The 23,810-nt window shown below is 42.3% G+C and overlaps 3 protein-coding genes across 3 annotated transcripts in view; 2 read left to right on the forward strand and 1 right to left on the reverse strand.

Moving 5' to 3' along the window:
* Positions 1 to 9,808, reverse strand: part of TRIM23 (tripartite motif containing 23) — a 30,951-nt gene extending 21,143 nt beyond the window's left edge. Inside the window, exons 1-2 of the mRNA XM_065406200.1 lie at positions 9,710 to 9,808; positions 8,198 to 8,360 (exon numbers count right to left, since the gene is read on the reverse strand). Of these exons, the coding sequence (XP_065262272.1) occupies positions 8,198 to 8,360; positions 9,710 to 9,808 (262 nt within the window). The remainder of the gene's footprint in view (positions 1 to 8,197; positions 8,361 to 9,709) is intronic.
* A 630-nt stretch (positions 9,809 to 10,438) lies between these two features.
* SHLD3 (shieldin complex subunit 3) lies at positions 10,439 to 15,829 on the forward strand. The gene is made up of 2 exons (XM_065406969.1): positions 10,439 to 10,521; positions 14,945 to 15,829. Exon 2 carries the CDS (start codon positions 15,083 to 15,085, stop codon positions 15,827 to 15,829), a length of 747 nt encoding a protein of 248 aa, XP_065263041.1. The 5' UTR covers positions 10,439 to 10,521; positions 14,945 to 15,082.
* The window catches only part of TRAPPC13 (trafficking protein particle complex subunit 13), a 44,630-nt gene continuing 31,263 nt past the window's right edge, over positions 10,444 to 23,810 (forward strand). The window contains exon 1 of the mRNA XM_065406968.1: positions 10,444 to 10,521. Within this exon, the coding sequence (XP_065263040.1) occupies positions 10,476 to 10,521 (46 nt within the window). The 5' untranslated portion in view covers positions 10,444 to 10,475. The remainder of the gene's footprint in view (positions 10,522 to 23,810) is intronic.

The raw sequence follows: 23,810 nt of genomic DNA on the forward strand, positions 1-23,810 counted from the left end.
ACCATGCACTTTCCAAAGTACCCAGCCAGGTCCAGGACAATGATTAGCAAAACTGTATGACTTATGTGTGAAAGTCTGCGCAATTTAAAATGACATTCTACTTTTTGTGTGTGTGCACTGTTCGGTGTTCTGTAATGTAATTTAAATGAAAATCCAGGATTATAACTGGAATGCAGGGTATTAGTTACCAAGTGTTTGTAACTTCACTTCCATGTGTTTAGGAAATGCTGAATAGTTATTGTGACTTTTTTCTGTATTGTAGTTTAAATAAATTACCAAAACAATTGAAACTGGTGTGATTATATTGTATTATTTTGACAAATAAAATATGCAGAATTTTGCATAATTGTGAATTTTTTGGTGTAGAATTTTGAATTTTTTGACATAGAATCTCCCCAGGAGCAGTAATGAGATTCTATGAACCGCTAACATATACACTTAGTAAAATACTTTTTGCATAGCAATATCAATAAATACTTTCAAATCCCACATTATTTCATCTGCCACTTCAGCAGTAGTCAGGAATTTCTAAACATGCCTTTCCCAATTTGCTTTCTTTTAGCAGGAACAGTAAATGCATAGGCTCCATTGTGGGTAACTTCAGCAGGAGTACAATACAAGAAAAAAATATCTGATTCTTTAAAATAAAGGAAGTCTAACTTGCATGCAGAGCTATGGATGTGTACTTTGGGAATCTACCTGAGACTTCTCCATAGAAGCTGGATAAATATTTGAGGTATCCTGTAGTAGCTTAGCTTCTCTTCTTTGGTTCTTTTATACACCAAGGCACCACATTGTTTCAACAACCAACTGAAAAGAAAAACTGCATAAAACTCACTGTCTCCTAATTAAGGGCCTTTATGAAGTAGAAAGCAGCTCCACACAGCCTCACTGGCTACAAAACTTCCTTTATGAAAATACTTCTCCCTAATAGTGAACCTGTGATGTACATTCAGTCATTAAGCAGCTGGCTCAAACTACATCATTATAAGGGCAGAAAGCCCAATTACCATATATAGCAATCATGGTCATGGAAATGGGGGACTCACTGAGGGTATGTCTATACTACCCGCCAGATCGGCAGGCAGCAATCGATCCAGCGGGGGTCGATTTATCATGTCTAGTCTAGATGTGATAAATTGACCCCCGAGCGCTCTTCCATCGATTCCTGTACTCCGACGCCGCGAGAGGCGTAGGCAGAATCAACGGGAGAGCGGCAGCAGTCGACTCACCGCAGTGAAGACACCACGGTGAGTAGGTCTAAGTACGTCGACTTCAGCTACGTTATTCACGAGCTGAAGTTGCGTAACTTAGATCGATCCCCGCCCCTACGGTAGACCAAGGCTAAGTTGGGTTCCTCACTGGCTGATTGACATTCAGATAGCACAAAACTTTAGAATGGGCCACAGATCCCAGAGAAATCTCACTGGCTGACAAGTTCTACTCTTAAGTTCAGTCAAGGAAACGGGAGAGGAAATCTTAAGCAGCTCAGTAGGCAAGCCCCCTCCAAAAGCAGAAAAAATAAGGTGGATAGAGGAAATGTAATAGATGTGATGGACCTCTTCATTTCTAGTAATCAAGGAGGGGAAACAGTAAGAGAAGTACCCCACAGAACTCAAGTTTTACCTGGCCCATAGGCTGGCTAACTCCCCCTTCTCACATGGGACAACAGATAAGCTTCTTCCTCTGACCACAGAAACTCTAGGCTTTATAATGGACCTGGCCCTCCTTCTGCCCCAAAATAGCTAGTTGCTAAGCATGAGATTTTTATTTGCATAAGCTTCCTTACCTCTGAGTTCCTTTGCTACACAAAAGTCTCTTTCCTCTGATTGGCATGCCTGTGAGGAGCCCTCACCGACAAAACAACCTCTCTCTAAACTGAGCCAGCCTTCTGTTCAGCTAGCATCTGGGACGTACAAGCTGAAGAAGAACACAGAGGGCTTTGTTTTCTCTTCTTTCTGGATCATGGCCAGTGAGTGTTCAATTGTATGTGTAGTTAAGAGGTCACGAACAGTCTTATGCCCAATAGGACAACATGGATCTCAGAAACAAGATAATGAAATATTTCTTCATACAACCATTTGAAAGTACAAAAGAGAAACTTTCACTAAACATGTAGACTATTGTAGAAAAAATGGGGGTTTAATTGTATTAAGGAGCTAAGTTTAACCTATATGATTTTAACATTGCAAGAATATTTTAAAACTATTACAAGTTCTTCCACATTTTAGAAAAATTCTAAGTTTCAGTGAACAAGGGCAGCATATAGGAGTTTTGCCAGGGAGTTTTCTAGGTAAAGCAGGAGTGACTATGTGACCCTTGGGATAAGTTTGTTTGTTGTCCTGTGACTGCCTGATTGAAGTTCATAGTGTTTGGGGGCTTGTATGCTGAGCCTAGCTCCGTTAGGCAAGGCTGAAAACTCTTCCTAATGAGGCTCTAAATCAGCTGCTGTAGCAGACGACTGGCAGATAGCTAATGTAATGCCGATTTTTAAAACAGACGTGATCCTGGTAAGTACAGGCCAGTAAGCCCAACTTCAGCACCAGGCAAATTGGTTGAAACTATAGTAAGGAACAGAATTATCAGACAGACAAACACAATATGTTGGGGAAGAGTCAACGTGGCTTTTGTAAAGAAAAATCATGCCTCAATCATTTATTAGAATTCTTTGAGGGGGTTAAACATGTGGACAAGGGTGACCCAGTGGATACAGTGTACTTGGACTTTCAGAAAGCCTTTGACAAGGTCCCTCACCAAAGGCTCTTTTAATTTAATTTTTTAATTAATGGAGATATCCCATCTCCTAGAACTGGAAGGGACCTTGAAAGGTCATCGAGTCCAGCCCCCTGCCTTCACTAGCAGGACCAAGTACTGATTTTGCCCCAGATCCCTAAGTGGCCCCCTCAAGGATTGAACTCACAACCCTGGGTTTAGCAGGCCAATGCTCAAACCACTGAGCTATCCCTCCCCCCCGTCTTAAGTAAAGTAGACAGTCATGGGATAAGAAGTAAGGTCCTGTCATAGATCAGTAACTGATTAAAAGATGTAAACAAAGGGTAGGAATAAATGGTCAGTTTTCACAATGGCAAGAGGTAAATAACAGGGTCCACCAAGAATATATATTGGAACCAGTGCTGATCAGCATATTCATAAATGATCTGCAAAAAAGGGCAAACACTGAGGTAGCAAAATTTGCAGACAATACAAAATTATTCTAGATAAGTTCAAAGCAGACGGTAAAGAGTTACAAAGGGATCTCACAAAACTGGGTGATTGGGCAACAAAATGGCAGATGAAATTCAATGTTGATAAGTGCAAAGTACTGCATTTTGGAAAATATAATCCCAACTATACATACAAAATGATGGAGTCTAAATTAGCTGTTAACACTCAGGAATGAGATCCTGGGTAGTTCTCGGAAAACATCAGATCAGTGTGGAAGCAGCAATAACTTAAAAATGTTAGGAACCATTAGGGAAGGGATGGATAGATAAGACAGAAAAATCATGCCACTATATAAATTCATGGTATGTCCACACCTTGAATACTGCATTTTTTTTTTTTATATGGAGATATACCTATCTCATTGAACTGGAAGGGACCCTGAAAGGTCATTGAGTCCAGCCCCCTGCCTTCACTAGCAGGACCAAGTACTGATTTTGCCCCAGATCCCTAAGTGGCCCCCTCAAGGATTGAACTCACAACCCTGGGTTTAGCAGGCCAATGCTCAAACCACTGAGCTATTCCCTCAGTTCTGGTTGCCCCATCTCAAAAAAGATATACAGGAAGAGCAGCCTGTTGCAGCTAGCTGGTGGGGGCTTGGAACCAGGGTGGACCGGGAGCCCCTCTATCAGCTCCCCCCTCCCCTAAGTTCCCTGTGCAGCAGCTGCCCAGCAGTCTATGAATTGCCGGCAGTTCAGCTGTCCCTCCCACCACTGCCATGTGCTGCTCCTGCCCTCTGCCTTGGAGCTGCTCCCCGAGACTCCTGCTTGCTGTGCTGGGGGGGGGGGGGGGAGGAGAGGAGAGGAAGAGGGGGGCAGTCAGGGTGTCCCCCTCCCCCCCGCTCCTGCACCCCGCTTACCCCATCTTCAATAGGGATATTAAAGAAGGTACTAACAGTGATTCCCCCAAGTGACAGTGACCCCCTCATAATTTGTCCCCCACACTTTAAAATCCAACAGTTTCACCAAATACAAAAATCTCTTGGGTCTTCTGTTAAAACTTGTAAGCTACTGTCTGTAGAAACCATTGATTATATCTATCCTGTGAAAGATACTTTACTACTATGCAAAACTTACAAACAAGTTAACTGACTTTGTTCTTGAAGTAATTGATACAATGTAAACAAACACTATAAGCTGTTAAGTGACTTTCACTTCATTCAAGGGCTCCTAGGACAGACCCCCCCACCCTCTGTGATTAAAGGGCCGGGAGTCTCAAATGAATTAGCACACACCCCGAAAGTGGTGGAGACAGTAAATTAAAATATGGTTAAGGTATGGAATGTATGCTGATGAATGCTTGATATACATGGATGGTTAGGGAGGTGCCAGCCTAGAAAGGAAGTATCCATCGGCCGAAGAATGTGTCAAGTGGATGACCAGAAAACCCCCGGAGGGTAAACTGGGATCCACCCCATCACCTGGAAGGATGAGAAACACAAACTTTGGACAGTGTGGAGCCACCAGGAATGTGCCACTTTGGACAGGAATGTGTGCCATCTGCTGATTGAGTCAGCAACAGCAGGATGAAACAGCTCCCATAGACTAACACAGAAATTAAATCCTATAAGAATGGACTCTCAAGACTGAGGACTTTGAGTCTTTGGTTCTGCTGCCAACCTCCAGGAGCATCAGGTGCATCTGACACAGACTCGGCTCCATCCTCATGACCAAGCTACCTGGCCAGTAACTTGGCATGAGCAACTTCTAGGCTGGTAACTATAACACCTATACAGAACTTGAATGAATGATTGTGTGAATGAATCTATCTATATATATATGTGTGTGTGTGTGTATAAGGAATAAGTAGTGATAGGAATAAGTAGTCAAACAACGTTGTTTACTTTTATCTTTTGCTTTATCATTATATTTACAATAAATGTGGCATCTTTGCCTTATCCCTCTTAATAAGATCCTGCTGGTTTTTATTCTATTGGTATAACACTTCCATAGAGCAGGGGGGACACACAACAGGGCTCAGGACGGAGGGAGCTTGCTGGCAGCAGCTGCAGTCTCAGCAAGCTGATCTAATTAACAAGGCAGTGTACTTAAGAGTAGCGTCAGCGTACTTAAAGGGGAAATGCACATCTCTCTCTCACAAATGGTGTGTGTCTCTGTCTGCGATGCTGTCTCCCCTCCCTCCATTCCTGCTGCCTTGTAGAGTGTGAGAGTTAACCCTTGAGGGCTCAGCCAATTGCTAGTTCATCATTTAGCAGTAAGACATTCCCTGGGAAATATCCCACCCTCTAACTCCTCCACCTCAACCAAGCTTCAAAATTATCACCACTGTGTACCAGTATTAAATTTATAGTGTGTGTGTGTGTATATATATATATAAAAATAAAATCTAGTCTATTGTCCGGTGAAAAAAATTTCCCTGGAACCTAATCCCCTCATTTACATTAGTTCTTATGGGGAAATTAGATTCGCTTAACATCGTTTTGCTTAAAGTCACATTTTTCAGGAACATAACTACAACGTTAAGTGAGGAGTTACTGTACTAGAACTGGAAAAAGTGAAGTGAAAGACAACAACAACAACAACAACAAAAGATAATGGGTATGGAAAGCTTTTATATAATGAGAGACTAAAAAGACTGGAACTATTCATCTTAGTCCATTTAATTTAACACGACACATCTCAGGGTGCATATTCTCAAGGAAAAGGTATGTTACCATGTTAGCTAACACTTGGTAAGTAATGTGAGGTAAAATCCTAGTGAAGACAAAGCAGTTTGTAGTTTTCATGTTAACAGGTCAAGTTAAAGATGCGGGGGGTGGGGTGGGGGTGGGGGGGAGAGGGAGCCAACCTAACATAGGGTAGAAACACTTTTCTGAGTAAAGAGAAGGTCTCAGAATTATTACCTTATTTTATCATTTTCCACTCCCTTTGCTCTATCAATGTTCACAAGTTTTGCCACCCATTAGTCTACCTCTCTTACCATTCCTTATGTATAAACTCCCCGCCCCCAAATTTGTAAAAACACTACCTTATCCTTCTTGAGACACACGTCTGACATGATGTCTACATAGCAACGCTGGCCCAATAATAGCTAGGTATGTGCAGGCCCATTGAGATAAACGTTGGGCACTGACACATACATTTTCTGTGGCCCCACCCCCTCCCATTTCACTTTATTTACACAGACATTTTGGGGGCTACCCTGAGCTCAGGCCCCTGGGACAACTGTCCCCCCTTTTCCTCCCTCTTATCATCCCTGGGTAGGTGACAAACTATATCCTGTACACCACTAGTCTAAATGAAAACAAACACACTGGTACCTCTTCCTCCTTCCCCTATCTCTACCAGTTGGCTTTATCCATCTGTTGCATCTTGTCATTAATATAGATTGTAACCTCTTCAGAACAGGACTATCTATTTAATTAGAGTATTTAGTACAATGGAACATCAAACTCCTTTTAGGGGCATAAATATAAATTAATTTACATCTAGCAGGACTTTAGTTTTTATAAACTGAAGTTTTGGGTTTTTTTTAGTTTTGGCCAGGCATGTACAGATACACCTGCAGCATCAGTCCCAAAGGGAGTACAATGAAATGAACTATTTTACACCACTGTATGGATGAAAACTTCTATTAGAAAAAGAAACCTAGATCTTGAATTGCTACGATTTGATTCAAAGAAACGTACAAAATTACCTGCCTTCCCCTTCTTGAAACATGAATTACTATTAAAAATAATATTTAAAGGAAGGTACCACAAACGGAGCAAATTTGTCATACTCATAATTGTATTAATGTTTTTCCTACACTGTTGGCATATGCATCAGCATATTAAGTGTTTTGGAATCATCTATGGAATAACCTAAATATCTTCTTGGTTTTTTAACATCTCTTACTTCTTCCAGGACTTTCAACCACTTAGATTTATCTTGTAGGTTATAAAACAGGCCTAGCATGCAATGGAGCCTACCAGCCTACTAACAGAAATGAAAGTCTTTGATAAGTTATTAGTCATGTTCTTGTCATTCTTAAGTGACACAAATCTAATTAAAGACATATATTATAGAATCATAGACTTTAAGGTCAGAAGGGATCATTATGATCGTCTAGTCTGACCTCCTGCACAACGCAGGCCACAGAATCTCACCCACCTACTCTTGTATCAAACCCCTAACCTATGTCTGAGCTACTGAAGTCCTCAAATCATGGTTTAAAGACTTCAAGGTGCAGAGAATCCTCCAGCAAGTGACCCGTGCCCCACGCTGCAGAGGAAGGAGAAAACCCTCCAGAGCCTTTGCCAATCTGCACTGGAGCAAAATTCCTTCCCGACCCCAAATATGGCGATCAGCTAAACCCTGAGCATGTGGGCAAGACTCACCAGCCAGACATCCAGGAAAGAATTCTCTGTAGTAACTCAGATTCCACCCCATCTAACATCCCATCACAGGCCATTGGGCATATTTACCGCTAATAGTCAAAGATCAATTAATTGCCAAAATGAGGCTGTCCTATCATACCATCCCCTCCATAAACTTATCAAGCTTAGTCTTGAAGCCAGATATGTCTTTTGCCTCCACTGATCCCCTTGGAAGGCTGTTCCAGAACTTCACTCCTCTGATGGGTAGAAACCTTCATCTAATTCAAGTCTAAACTTCCTGATGGCCAGTTTATATCCATTTGTTCTTGTGTCCACATTGGTACTGAGCTTAAATAATTCCTCTCCCTCCCTGGTATTTATTCCTCTGATATATTTATAGAGAGCAATCATATCTCCCCTCAGCCTTCTTTTGGTTAGGCTAAACAAGCCAAGCTCTTTGAATCTCCTTTCATAAGACAGGTTTTCCATTCCTCGGATCATCCTAGAAGCCCTTCTCTGTACCTGTTCCAGTTTGAATTCGTCCTCCTTAAACATGGGAGACCAGAACTGCACACAGTATTCCAGATGAGGTCTCACCAGTACCTTGTAGAATGGTACTAACACCTCCTTATCTCTACATATAGTTTTCATCCTTACCTAGTTCAGTAACTTGTCGATCAAAAGGACAGCGAACTGCTCTGCCATGGAGAGGAAGCCGAGTAAGACAGTCATGGCAGACGGTATGACCACACAAAAGCAGTCTGGGAACTTTATCACCTTGCAAAGAAAATACATCTTCACAGACTCCACACTCAAGAACCTATAAATCAAGAAAGCATTTTGAACAGATCAGAAGCAGTCACACATCAAGAGGTAAGTGGCCCATCTTATATTGGTAGCTCTTGTATAAAGAAATCTACCATGCAGCTGCACTCTGAAACCAATTAACCCCAGCAATTGTCCCATTAGACCAGGGGTAGGCAACCTATGGCTTCAGCATGCGAGCTGATTTTCAGTGGCACTCACACTGCCCGGGTCCTGGCCATCGGTCCAGGGGGCTCTACATTTTTTAATTTAATTTTAAATGAAGCTTCTTAAACATTTTAAAAACTTTATTTACTTTACCTACAAGAATACTTTAGTTATATATTATAGACTTATAGAAAGAAACCTTCTGAAAACATTAAAAGGTATTACTGGCACGCAAAACCTTAAATTAGAGTGAATAAATGAAGACTCGGCACACCACTTCTGAAAGGTTGCCGGCCCCTGCATTAGACAGTTCTTCCTTCATGGATTCTAGTCACGATTTGCTTTTGTACAGCCCTTTCTTTCTGCAAATGAACTGAAGCTGGACCCACTTACAGCGAGCCCCGGGTAAAAGGAACCAAGGGCCACCCTGCCCAACTGCCTGTCTGACCTAAGGCTCTCGATGGGGAGCCACTCCATGGCCCAGCTGATTCAGCAAACCCCAGGACTTCCCCACCTCATAGGTAGAGCCCTACCAAATGCACAGCCATGAAAAACACATCATGGACTGTGAAATCTGGTCTCCCCCATTAAATCTGGCTATTGTCTTTAGTGGATGGCATAGGGGATGGCATAGTATGGTATTACTTTTCCACTCCTGCTGGCATCAACACAGCCTTCAGAGATGGGTTCTTGGCCAGCAGCTGCCACTCTTTGGCCACCCAACTCTGAAGGCAGTGCAGAAATAAGGGTGGCAAAAACCTCCTACAATAGCCTTGCCCCACCGCCCTCTTTTTGGGTCAGGACCCCCATAGTTACAACACCATGAAATTTAAGATTTAAATATCGGAAACTATAAAATTCAATTTTTTTTAAATGGACCGTGAATTTGGTAGAGCCCTCAGAGGGCCAGCCATTGGCCTGACACCCCACCCCACGCTGGGAGCCCACCCGCCTCTCGACAGGCTGTCCCCTACGCTCGCACGGGCTCACAGGACCCAGGGCCGCCCAACACAGCAAATCATCCCTCTGCACTCGTGCAGGATTCTCCATGTCCCCACCGGTGTCGCCCCTCGAAGCCAGGGGAGGCTGCTGCTGCACAGGCTGTTTTATGCCGCTGGGAGAAGCCCATTAGCAGCGTCGCCACCCTTTGGCAGGATCTGTTGTGTGAACCGGGCGGACGGGTGCAGTTCCTCTCACCTTCACAGCAGCCCCGGCCGGCCCCCGGCTGCCGCTGTGCCGGGGGCCGGCATCGAGCCCAGCTCCGAGGCCGGCCTTGTTTACACCCATAGCCGCCATCTTGGAAAAGGGAGGAGGAACGAGCTACCTACGCACCGAAAGGGCCAATGAGCCAGCAGAGAGAGGGGAGCGGGCCACGCGCTGACGCTACAGGCCTTGCGCTGTGATGTCACCACACGAAGCGTCCGCGCAGGAATGAAAAACAATATTAAAGGGGTTCTTCCCCAGCGGCCGCCGTGATCACCACTGCGCATGCGTCTCCTCGCAAAGCCCACAGTGACACCCAAGGGACGCATGAAGACTACAGTTCCCATCATACAACGGGTCACATTGACGCTCAGCGGCTCGCGAAAACTACAGGTTCGAGCATGTTATGCTCTAACGTCATCTCAGTCACCTCAGCGAAGACTTCAAATCCCAGCATGCAACGCGATTAGTCCAGATCCCTAGAAGACTACACCACGGGTCCCTCTTCGTCCAGATCGTCCGTGAGCAGCTGGGATCAAGGGGAGCAGTGCATGCTGGGGCCTGTAGTTTCTTCACGCTCCTGCTCAGTCCCAGATGACGCGTTGCATGCCGGGAAACGCACCTCCGGGTTTTCTGGGACCCGGGCAGCTTGGCTCAGGCTGCGTGCGGAACTTTATCGTGGTTCCTTTCGCCATTAGCAGAATCTTGGCCTAGGTGAATCCTGTAGGCGGCGAAAGCCCAGAGAGGGGAGGCCGAGGCAATGGATGTGAATCAGCCGAAGCAAGAGCATCTGCTTGCCCTGAAAGGTACGGAGACGGGAGCTCACTGCCCCCTCCCCCCCCTGCCTGGGCCCCAACCTTTCGCGCCAGCCTGGGGCGCGGGGTGGACCCTGCCCTCGTTGCCCTGGGTAGCCTCAGGCGAAACCAAGGCGCAGGCCCCGGCGTGTCTGTACGGGAGGGAGTGTGGGCTAGTGGGTAGCGCGCGGAAGCAGGCCGTGCCCAGCGCGGGGTGGGCCGGCGGCGGTCAGGAGGGTGTCCTGTTAGGTTCCGGGCGGTGGGCATGACGAGCCCAGAAGACAGGCCCCTGCCTCCTCCCACACCCGCCCGCTAGCCCTGGCAGTGGCTGCACTGCTCAGGTTGAGCTGCGGTTCCGTACACCGAGTGGGATGAAGAGCGGGCCGGTGAGATTAGCGCCTTTCGAGGAAGAATGAAACACTTAGTGTATTAAAGACAAAATACATTAATATTGTCCTGATGCTGCCCATCTACAGAAGCACTTGCTGTAGTTGTCACAGAAATATCATCGTGTGGTAGCAAATGGGGAAGGAAGTGGTTCACTGGTCACTTTCTCAATGAGACGTGGGCAACGCTTGTGCTAGACGTTAGCTATGTAATCGGGGGACGTGGGTTCTGTTTGTGGCATTGTCAAAGAATCTGTAGCCTTAGGTAAGTCCCTTAACCTTCTTCGCTTCATTTCTTCCAGCTGTAAAATAGGAATAACCACCTATCTTTATATAGGACTGTATACTTCTGGGGGAATTCTGCACTACTGCATGGGTGCAGAATTCATGTCTCTGGCAGATTTCTTTGCTTCCCTGCAGAAAAATGATTTTCTGATTGGGAAGCTGAAAGAGTGGTCACATGTCCCTCACCAGCAGCATGGACTTGTCCACAGATGCTGGAACTAGCAGTGAGGAGGGTGCTAGTGCGCCCTGTGGCTTGAAGTAGTAATAACAACCCAAATACATGGTTTCTGCCTTCAGCACCCCCACTATAAAAATTGTTCTAGCACCACTGGGCACGTCATTTTGGGTGCCTAGACCAGCCGTCGGAGAGGAAAATCACTGGGTGCGGGGGCTGAGGATGCCCTGTCTGGTGGTTCCTACCCTGTGCCAGGCTCAGCTGGTAGTTCCGGCTGGGCTGGGGCTGAGCGAGGACAGGACTTCCTCTTCTCCCTCAAGGAGTGACCGGCGCTGGGTCAGACCCACCCCCAGAAACCTCCCCCAGCTACAGGAAGTTCCACACCCCCTAACCCCATTGCTTCTCAGCCGCGGAGGGAGGGGTCACTGTATGGGGAGCTGTTCCCCTGTCCACCCAACCCCTGTGTAATCCAGACCCCCCCCCAGTCCCAGACCTCTCACAAAGCCCCCTTAACCCCCACTCCAGTGAGCCCCGTCCCACTGCACCTGGACCACCCCAACAAGCCCCCCGCTCCTCTGAGCCCCAGCCACCTGGACCCTCACTCCACCAAGCCCCACTCCCCCAGAACCCCCCTATGACCCCCTATGCATCCAGAGCTTTTTTTGTGTGTGCGTGCGCAGAATTTTTAATTTTCTGGTGAAGGATTCTCTCAGGAGTAAGTACTGTGAGCTCTTTGAATGAAAAAAATATGCAAGTACAGAATGTTGCATTAATTGGAGACTGATGTGTTTACAGTCTTGACCAAACAGATTGGAAGAGAAACAAAGATATAGGTGGTGGAAAAGCTGTGCAATGCTTTGAAGGTGAAGGGGAGAAACTTGAACTTTGTTAGGAAAAAAGAGGGTGAGAGAAGATCTTGTCTGGAAAAGGAAGACTATCTTGGTGGTAGTGTTCTGCATGGATTGGAGAGGGAAAGGCTAGAAAGCTTCTGGAAGTCACAGAGCATATAAACACCACTGACTTATGGGGGGTGAAAATCCTGTGTTCTGCAATACCTGCAGTTAGCAGATGAGTTTTAGCATCTTCAGCAGAGTGCTTACATTTGCTATCCATTGGGCTTATAGTATATAGAATACAATATTTTTGTCTTCTAACTCTTTGCTCAACAGATAACTGCAGACTTAATTGATTCCTTGCCTCCACAGTCCAGAACTGATAAATTCATGTTTTCTACATTCTTTGGGTATGTCTACACTACCGCGGTAGTTCGACGGCTGGCAATCGAAGTTCCGGGTTCGATTGATCGCGTCTGATGTGGACGCGATAAATCGAACCAGGAAGTGCTCGCTGTCGACTGCGGTACTCCAGCTAGACGAGAGGGAGTCGGCAGGCAGGCTCCAGCTAGACGGCAGGCAGGCTCCCCCACGGAGTCGACGGGGGAGCCTGCCTGCCGCGTGTGGACCGCGTCTGAACCGCGGTAAGTTCGAAGTAAGGTATGTCGAATTCAGCTACGTTATTCACGTAGCTGAATTTGCGTACCTTACTTCGACTTGGGGGGTAAGTGTAGACCAAGCCTTAGAGTCTAGTTTGCATGAGAGCACAACTCCACAATGGAGTGCTGACCATTTTTGCCAGTAGTGAATTGGGATCTGTAACAATGAGAGAACAGAGCACTAAATAATCTTTATATGCTTTTCCCTTTTCTGAGTCAATAAACATTATATTGCTTCTGGCATTGTCTGTCTACCATTGTGCTTTTGTGTTCATATTAAGTAGCAATAATGAGCAAGATGAAGTTGAAGTCCATAATCCTGTAATAAATTGAACTCAGTGGGGCTACTCAGGTACATAAGTTATACATCTGCATAAGTGATTGCAGAATTGGGGTTTTAGGCCATGTCTACACTAGCGAGCTTATAGTGGCACAGCTGTACCGATGCAACCGCACTGCTATAAGATCACTTGTGTAGCCGCTCTATGCTGATGGGAGAAAGCTCTCCTGTTGACATAATAAAACCACCTCAACGGGTGGCAGTAGCTATGTCAGTGGGAGAAGCTCTTCTGCCGACATAGCATTGTGTGTGCTACCACTTATGCTGGCAAAACTTATGTCACTCGGGGGTGTTTTTTTCACACCGCTGAGCGACATAAGTTTTGCCGACATAAGTGGTAGTGAAGACATGGCCTTAGCTGAATCCACCTCATGTTAATACGCTCACTTTTAAAACACTCCAGAAGACAGTATATTGGTTTTAATGGTGTTACCTTATTGCTGTCTAAAGCAGTTAGAGATTTCAAATGACAACATCAAGCTGCTTTTCCACTTTTCCATAATAAAAAGAAAAAAATCAACAGTTCTGCTGTTGTAACAACTCATTCAAAGCAAAATCTTTTCTTAATACACCCTTGTTTGGGGCATAGAGGACTGGTAAGAGGTGTAAGTAGATCCCTGGGCCTGCAGAGAAGTCAGTGTAGCATGTGTCCCTTTCAACTCCTAGAATTCAGTCATTGCAATGCAGTAGCTAAATGATCAGAGTCGGTGTCTGTTAGAACTCAGAGAGTAAAGGATGCTATGAATTCATTCCATAATTGGTAATCCTGTTTGTATCCATTACGTAACATGCAATTTAACCTTCATCTGAGAGAGAGAAATGTTGAAATTTGGAAATTAAGGAGTATCATATTTAAAGTTTTCATATAATAGCATGACTGCAATGTGTAGCTCTGAAGTTTGGAGCTAAGACTGGTTGATATATAGTTATGCTTTGGAATGGAAATAAGAAAATCTTTATTATATATTGTTTGGCATACTTGGAGTCCAGAACAGCTTCTTGGCTAATCTTCTACTTTAAATTGTGTATTTCTGTTAGTCGTATTTCCGAGAGTATTTTTTTCATCATCAGTAACTGTAATCTGCAGTATATTATTCAGTTTCCTTCATGGGAGCAGAAGGAAGATATTGTTTTGGATTTGTATTTAATATTTTCTTTGTTCTCTTCTCCCTCCCGCCCCCTTTTTCTTTTTGGCTTCATAATTTAAGACGATATAATAGGTTTTAACTTCAAGCTGGTGGTAATTTTATCGTATGACTGTTAATGTTTTAAATGAAATCCTGGTACTTTTAGTGGATAGCATTAGATACGTGTGTTAAGAACATAGTGCCATAGATGCATGGTAATTTGTGGGTAAATACAGTGGCATACAATCTGAGGGTTCTATTGAGGCATGATTAACTGGGCAAAACTTCTTCACATCAATTTCATATGACCACAGAAATGGGTGGATAACAGGGAGGAGAATATTGTTTGGGGGGGGAACAGCATAGGTTTTTCCATGAAGAGCAGATCATATAAATTTATGTATGTTTTTGTTTTGTTAAAGTTTAAAATGTACTTACCTGGTGTTTTAAAACATTAGCAATGATTAAATACCAGTAAGTAATCACTTGTGGTAAAGTATGAAGCATTCTGTTACATAAATATAAATATTGCTAGTTTATCTTTACAGCATTTTGTTTTACTGCAAAATATTCTAGCAATATATGGCTTAATATGGTGGTATCTTATTCTTTACAACACTTCTGCTTTAGGTCCTGTTTTCTTCTGATCTGTGCATCACATGCAAGAAGAGATTCTTGTAAATAAGATGTATTACGCTTTAGAGTCGAGGATCCTAATCAAGAGACTGTTTCTTTTATTAAGAATAACTGGATTCCTACAGTACCAGCATGGAAGTAGTTTTACACTATCGACCATTTCAGAATGACCTCACAAAATTGCAGAAACTTGCAGAAGAAACACTGAAGGAGTTTCCTATTCGGCAACTACCGAGATTTGTTCCCTGGTTTCCAAATGTTTCACGCAAACTTCCACTCAAGCCTAAAAGACAACCACCTATTATTTCTGGTGAGAAAGCAGAAGAAGTGAAACAACTTGTTGCAGCTTCAGAACCTCTTATTGGGCGATATTATGACTGCACAGTGGACCTTCTGGAGTTTCAGTCTAATTTGAAAACTGGTCAAAGTTTAATTCAGACACAAACGGTGCATGCACAAATTAATTCAAGCAATCTGGAAGTACAATCGGCAAATGAAAAACCAAAATTGAGAAGGTCTTGGAGTATCTCTGTCCCTAGTCCTAAACTTAAAGAAAAAATTCTTCCTTTATCTAGAGAACTGCAGAGTAATTTAGAAAGAATGAAGCTACATGCATTTTATAGAGCAAAGTGGACAATTGAGCAATCTATTTGTAATAATCAAACTCTAGAGGACATTTGGATAAAATTGAATACAATGATCAAACACAATGAATTGCCGTCTTGCAATGCTACAATCCAGAGATGTGTGGACCAGATATGGGTTTTCTGTGACCTATTATACAGTGAATATGTTGGCAATCTTCTTAAAGAAAGATTAAATCTTACTGGGAGAATGAACTTGCTTGTACATAAATATGGAATTATATTTAGTTTGTAACTTTAAAACCAAAGGAAATAGTAATATTACTGTCTGGAATATTAGAGTTTGTATCCACAAAAACAATGAGGAGTCCGGTGGCACCTTAAAGGCTAACAGATTTATTCGGGCATAAGCTTTCGTGGGTAAAAAAAACCACTCTTCAGATGCATGGAGAAGTGGGTTTTTTACCCACGAAAGCTTATGTCCAAATAAAACTGTTAGCCTTTAAGGTGCCACCGGACTCCTCGTTGTTTTTATTAGTTTGATTAGAATTGTTTGTTTACATATAATTTTGTTTGACCATGAATTATATCACTGTATTTTGTAGTTATTAAGAACATTAGAATAGCATTTGTGTAACTCCCCCCCCATGCATAGAGTCAGAGTCCATTGTCCAGTGACTCTTGCAGATGAGCTGTGTTAGGAAAATGAAATCTGTACTTCTGTCAGAGGACTTCCTTCCTGTACTGATTGTGCTTTTTCTCTCCTCCTAATTTTAACTCAATGTATTTTTTTAAGTGAATCATTATTGTCACCATGATGGATTTTGATTTTTGTCCTAGAGTTCCAAGATGCTGATTATCTCTAGGAAAAATTCTCATTAGGATGAATAGTTTACATCTAAAATGTAAACTGACTTCCATTCCACACAAATCTTGTCATCTCATGCTTATTATTAATTATTTGCTCTGAAATACCAAATAATAAAGATTAGACAAAAGTTTATATTGTAGCTGAGGGGTGAAAACATTATAAATTCTTTCACCTCCATTATTTTATGCCTTTTGCACTGATATTCTTCTGGTGTCCCTGCTTTTTGATTTCATTCCTACAGCCTCAGTTGCTTATAATTATAGTGGTGAACAAAAAGAAAGTGCTAGGTTAATGGTTATTAAACCATCAGCATCTTGGAAAATTAGTCTGACTAGCTTGTGAAATTGTACATATTGATAATATAATGGTCCCACTGGATGCTTTGGTATGTTAAGATGTTTGAATGCAGCATGGCTTGCAGTGACATGAGAGAAGAGACCCATCTTGTTGAGTATGCTCCTGTCCTCTTCAGAGGGTTTGTTATAAACTAGAGCAGGTACCTTGGGACCCTGTAGGAGTGTATGGGCATGTATTTCTCTTGGGGACCTCTGCTAGGAAGTTTACAGTTATGCTAGCTGTCTTGGAAGAATCTATATCCTAGCTAGATGTAAATTGTTACAGTAGGCTTTAGCTATGAGGGAAGAAGGGAAAACAGTTAGTGAATGGGGATCCCAGGATGTTGGACAGTGTCCTGAAGACCTTGTATTGGATTAGAGTACAGAGAAAGAGAATCCCTGTTTATTTCTCAGAAGACCCAACTATTCTAAAAGTTAACCATTTGTAACTATTGGCAAATGTTTCCCACTTTAGAGGTGTGAGTAGTAATTTTACATTGCAAAACCCATTGGGAAACATAGTTCCACAACTCCGTTTCTAACCTTATTTATTTTCAATAAACACACACAAGTTGCTATCTAAACAAAAATCTGAAAATTAATGTGATTTTGATTTAATTAGTAAATTAACAGTTTAGATGGGAAGTGTCTATATTTTGCCTAATGCTTCCATCCTGCCTCCTCCACTTTAATGGTAAGTTTCATTGTGAGTACTACTGATTTAATCTGATTGCAGTTCTTTTGGCATCTTACCTCTGTAAACAAATCAGTTAATCACTAGCCTAACCATTTGCCATCACACTGAAAGGACAGATGTCTGACCCAGCAGTATAATTTCTTCCTTCTGATTCTCTATAAGTACTTCTTGCTCTTGCCTGAATGCTCAGTGTTTTCTCTTGAGATATGGGTTGTTTTTTTTAAATCTTTTAATATTTCTGTTTAGTACAACTGCATTGAGAGTTTCATAGGATAACCCAGGGTCTGTATTAATTTAAAAGCTTGCATAGCTAAATTGCATAGTTTAATTTACTGTTCTTTATAACAACAAAATTAGTAATAGAGATACAAATAGCTCTTGTCTAGTCAGAATTTTCTTCCTTTTAATATACTGTATAGAAAAGAAACTTTGTGGTAGAGTGCAGTAGAGAATAAGCTTAAGTACCTCAGACTATCACACTTCTTTTATCTTGGGCTATAACAAGAAAATCCAATTTTGGGCCCTGATCCTTCAAAGACTTTACATAGGCAGTAGCTTTATTTAAGTGAGTAGTCCCACTGAAGTCAGGTCCTGACCCTGCAAAGATTTATGCATGTAACTTCACTCACATGAGGAGTCCCCACTGAGTAAAGTTACACACATGCATAAATCTTTTTAGGATCAGGACCTTTAATTTGTTTGGCGTACGACTTCCCAGTGTGACAGGTTATATCACTGTAATCTGTATCTGTTTTATACATGTAATTAAAATTGGACTAATTTTCTCCAGCTGTACATGATTGGTATCCGTTTTCTGACTTAAAATTCTTGATAAGAACTTACTGTGAGAATCAAATAATTTTAGGACTTTTAATATATGTCCACTTTCTTCAGTGCTTATAGTTTTCTGGATAACTGCCGTCAAATGGGTTGTGAACACCCAATACTGTCTATTAAGAGGATTATTTCAGTTAGTACTGATTTACAGTCTTAAACCCGGAACTTTATTTTAATTTGTTTTAGAAAAGCTTAGCTGAAATGCATATGTATTTAAATCTCCTTAGTCTTTTGCTTGCCTTCATTCTGGCCCATTTCTCCATTACTGTGTTACGTGCACTCTTTACAGGAAATGGGATTGGGAGTGTGAGAAGATGACTTTAAGCCACTTGCGTGTTTTCCTACACTGTGGGCCTGGCCCTTTTGTGAATTACTGTATTCCCAACCTCAAGCATTCAGGGATCATAAGTCAGGCTCCCCAAAAGTCATAAGATTATATTAAAATTCATGCCGTTTTTTTTAAATAATACATTTTGGGTCTTTATTTGCCTTCTTGTTTTTGAGCTTTTAGAATTCATGTTTTTTAGTTCTTTCTATGTCTCATCATTGTGGCAAACTTTTTTTTTAAATGAAAGCTGGGATTTTCATATAGTTGCATGACTCAGGAGCGGTGGTTTTAAGGAAAATGCCATATATTGTGAGACTTGTGATAAAATCACAAGAGTTGGGGGCAACGGTGAAATTAGAGTAGTCCTAAGACTTGGAATTAATTTTACTTGACTCCTGTGGCTCTCAATTGTCCATGGGAAGCAGAGAATAGCCAGAGTTCACCAGCAGTCCAGATTCATCCATCTTTCCCATGATATGTTATGGGTATGTGGTGGATAGGGTGACCAGATGTCCCAAATTTATAGGGACAGTCCCGATTTTTGGGCCTTTTTCTTATATAGGCTCCTATTACCCCCCCCACACACACACCCTGTCCCGATTTTTCATATTTGCTGTCTGTTCACCCTAGTGGTGGGGGACAGGCGTAGAGCTGTTGCAGTAGTTCTATATTAGAGGCTGCTCTCAGGGTATTTTTCCAGGGGAAATTTATCACCCCTTTATGCTAGAGTTGCGTAAAGAGGCCAGGAGGCCAAAAAAAAAAAAAAATCTCACCAGTGTTTACAATGGAGGGATACTGTCCCATTGACTTCAATGACAACAATACCTTATCTCCAATGGGTGCAGTAAAAGTCCCCATATAATATTTGGCAGAAACCTTAAAGCAATCCACACATAGCCTGTGCATCAAGAATGACATGATGCCCAATGCTACTTTTTCAAAATCACACTCTTGATGTTTGAACAGGCCTATATTTAGACTTCTAAGGGTTTGTCTACACTGGCAAGTTTTGTCGCCAAAAACTGCCTTTTGGCGACAAAACAGCAAGAGGGTACACACTACAATGGGACTTTTGTTGCGAAAAACACCCAGTTTTGGCAACCAGAAACTTCCACCCCTAAGAGAGATTTGTCTTTTCCCCTCCCTTTATTGTCGACAAAGAGCCAGTGTAGACACTGCTGATTGTTTTGTTGACAGAACTGGCTTCCGCCAGTATTCCACAATGCCTGTCCTGATTGTTCTGCTCAGTGTTTTGATCTCTGCTGCCCCCCAGGCATGCACCCCTCCCCTTTCAAAGCTGCAGGAAGTATCTGTGTGCTGCTCTGTTTGGGGAACAAACAAAGAACAAATCACTGGAATGCTCCTGTTCTGCCCTGCACTAGGAACAAAGCAGCAGGCAGACTGCTGCTGCAGGGGGAGGGGAACAGACTGCTGTGCTGCTTTGCTATTCCTCAACATGGAGAGCTCACAGAGCTGCTCATGATGCTGCTCTCTGCAGCTGAGGGGGCTGTGGGAGAAATCCGAGAGAATCCAAAGATGCGCAGTGATCAGCTCTTCTTTCCCACAACACTGCACTGTGGAATACATACCCATGGTGCATTGCTCACCCTGTTGATGATGGTGTCCCCAATGTGGACATGATCTGTTGACAGAGGGAGCAAGTGTGAACACCCTTTGGCGATTTTTGTTTTGTCGACTTTTGGGTGTTGACATAAGTTTTGTCAACAAAACTTGGTAGTGTAGACAAGCCCTAAGTGCTGAAAGTTTTTAGAAGCTTGATGGAAAAGTTAAGTTTGGTGGGGTGGTTAATCATAATACTTTTAATGAAAATTGCAGGAAAAGTGTTTGGGATTTCACTATTGATACTCTTGGCAACTTTATGGCATGAACAAATTGCTCAGCTGAGCGCAATTAAAAAATATGGGCATCACTATAGTGTCATTGCATTTCTATAGGAGGTTTAACAGTTTTCTAAACAAAAGTAATGCTAATGTAACTGCTGCAGTGGTTGTGGAAGTAGCGATTACTAATCCAGCTGCTCCTCTTCCCAGATGGACTTACCTTCATTTGGATCCTGTATTTGTCTTAAGGTGTGAAAAGGCATGTTATTCAGTGCAGTGCTCCAGTGTCTCATCAACTTTTTTACATAGGTTACAGTAACTGTTTGCCAGCTACTAAATGTTCCACCTGTAACACTTACTATGCTGCTGTATATGCTGTTTGCCTAATATTGTGCTAATTTCAGTGGAATGTTTTATAGATTCATAGATTCTAGGACTGGAAGGGACCTCGAGAGGTCATCGAGTCCAGTCCCCTGCCCGCATGGCAGGACCAAATACTGTCTAGACCATCCCTGATAGACATTTATCTAACCTACTCTTAAATATCTCCAGAGATGGAGATTCCACAACCTCCCTAGGCAATTTATTCCAGTGTTCAACCACCCTGACAGTTAGGAACTTTTTCCTAATGTCCAACCTTGACCTCCCTTGCTGCAGTTTAAGCCCATTGCTTCTTGTTCTATCCTCAGAGGCTAAGGTGAACAAGTTTTCTCCCTCCTCCTTATGACACCCTTTTAGATACCTGAAAACTGCTATCATGTCCCCTCTCAGTCTTCTCTTTTCCAAACTAAACAAACCCAATTCTTTCAGCCTTCCTTCATAGGTCATGTTCTCAAGACCTTTAATCATTCTTGTTGCTCTTCTCTGGAGCAATGTTGACAGTTGTCAGCAGAGCAATAATGAAAATGAAGGGTGTAAATATTTGTTGTTGTTTCTGCACTTGCATAAGGAGGCATCCAGTCCCTTTTGATGCAGATCTTATGGAATATACCTTAAATTCTCATTTATCGCTGATACTTACTCAAGACAACAAATCAGGCTGAATGAAATAAGACGTTTTCACACTTCTTCATTTTATGCCATTATTATTCCTGACAGGGGTGCAGAATTCATATGGCCTGCATATTTCTGTGCCCCACACACACAGAAAAATGCAAAAGAAATCTGCGGGGGGATACGCGCTTTTCCCCTGGCAACCCAGGCAGTGCGTCTGTTCCAGTGTACCTGGAGCAGCCTCAGAGAGGCAAATCCCTGCGGGGGAGACTTTGATCACCGTCAGGGGGTGGGGCTGGGCATGGGTGCCTGCCAATAAGTGAGAGAGACCCTGTCCCTTGCTACTGCGACTCGCCAGTGGCAAGGAAGGATAGGTCTTTCTATTATGCAGGAGGAAGGCTCATTCTCTGAGGCCGAAATGTAGCAGCCTGCCTGTATAGTAACATTGTGAATGTTCCTATTGTTAGTTAACTGTTCCCATTCTCAGTCAATTCCCCCAGGAGCATAAAACCTGTAAAAGTTTTAAGGCCCCTACATTGCCAGAATGATGTAAAGGCGCCTTATTATAAATAACAAGTAAGGTAATCCTCAGCTAGGAAGATCTGTGTGTCTTTCTCGCCTTTTTCCTGTGCCAAAGTGGCAAAATGGGGTTAGATTACGGCTCAGGATTTATTTTACTTACCCATTTAAAAAAAAAAAAAGACTTTGAGGGCAACATTTACCAAGCAGTCAATAAAATGTCAGGACAATCAGAACCATGCACTTTCCAAAGTACCCAGCCAGGTCCAGGACAATGATTAGCAAAACTGCATGACTTATGTGTGAAAGTCTGCGCAATTTAAAATGATATTCTACTTTTGTGTGTGCGCTGTTTGGTGTTCTGTAATGTAATTAGCAAAAACTGTATGAAAGTTTGAACAATTTAATTTTTTTTTCCGGTTCTGTAATGTAATTTAAATGAAAATCCAGGATTATAACTGGAATGCAGGGTATTAGTTACCAAGTGTTTGTAACTTCACTTCAATGTGTTTAGGAAATGCTGAATAGTTATTGTGATTTTTTTCTGTATTGCAGTTTAAATAAATTACCAAAACAATTGAAACTAGTGTGATTATATTGCCTTATTTTGACAAATAAAACATGCAGAATTTTGCAGAATTGTGAAATTTTTTTGGCACAGAATCCCCCCAGGAGTACATTATGCCTTCTTCAGCTAAAATCTCCAATTTACACCGTCCTATTAAAAAGAGCTTTATGCATGGTTCACTTTTGTAATGTATACATTCCCTAAAGCAACTGAGTGTGCCTCCACTAACCATCCCATGTAGGTATCTTGTATTGTAGCATAAACTACCACATGAACCATTGCAGCATGCCCAAATGCATACCCAAAACAATCAATGAGTTTACCAAGCTGGCATCAGTGAATGCTGAGTAGACTAATGAATATGAAATGAAAATTCATCAGTCTTTCAAATAGCAACTTTCAATGCAAGCTTGTCGAGTTTATTTTTCTATAGCCTGAAGAGATCCTGAGCTGAAGGTTGCCTTGATCTGCTACATAAAATGTATTTCCTATTTGTAAATGGTAAATAATACATTCTATATGAAAAAATGAAGGAATATTATTTGTATTTTGGAACTCCCATATTCTCAAATTACTTTGCCTGAGAAGCTATGACTTACAATGTAATATTCAACAGCACAGTTATCAGTATTTGTTTAGTCTTGTGAGTCTTATTACACTTATGAGCTAAGATCAAGTTTAGAGGTAAAGCTTAACCAAAAATATATTGTAAATGAGGGGAACACTGGTTTGCAGAGAGGAACTGCAGATGTTGGTCCTAGCAAATAATTTTATGCATTTGCATTTAAAAAAAATACTGAGCCTTTGTCTAGAATTTTACGTCTTCAAAGCAGTTTTCAGACAATGGTCCTGATCTTGCAAACATGTATGCAATGGAACTCAATGGGATTACTGTCCTGTGTTAAATGTTTGCAGAATCAGGATCAGTGTTGGTTGTTGTATTGGGGGGGGGAGAGTTGTTTTTGTTTTGTTTTTTCCTATTCTCCATCTGGAAAATAATCTCTCTTGAGGATAAATCCCAGGCACCATGATATAGATGAGGTTACATAATTTGAGTAAGATGGTTTACAGCAGCCTTGCAAAATTCTACTTGTCCCCTTTCCTGGGGCAAGATTATTTGGTTTGTTTGACAGGTAAGTAAAATCTCATTCGTTTTGTTTTTTCATTATTGTAGTGTAGAATTTGTTCCTAGGCCATTACATTTTCATGATCATTTTGCAAGGCTGATTTAAAGTTTGTGACTACACCTCTACCTCGATATAACGCTGTCCTTGGGAGCCAAAAAAT

The sequence above is a fragment of the Emys orbicularis genome, chromosome 6, assembly GCF_028017835.1.
Source record: "Emys orbicularis isolate rEmyOrb1 chromosome 6, rEmyOrb1.hap1, whole genome shotgun sequence".
Lineage (NCBI taxonomy): Eukaryota > Metazoa > Chordata > Testudines > Emydidae > Emys > Emys orbicularis.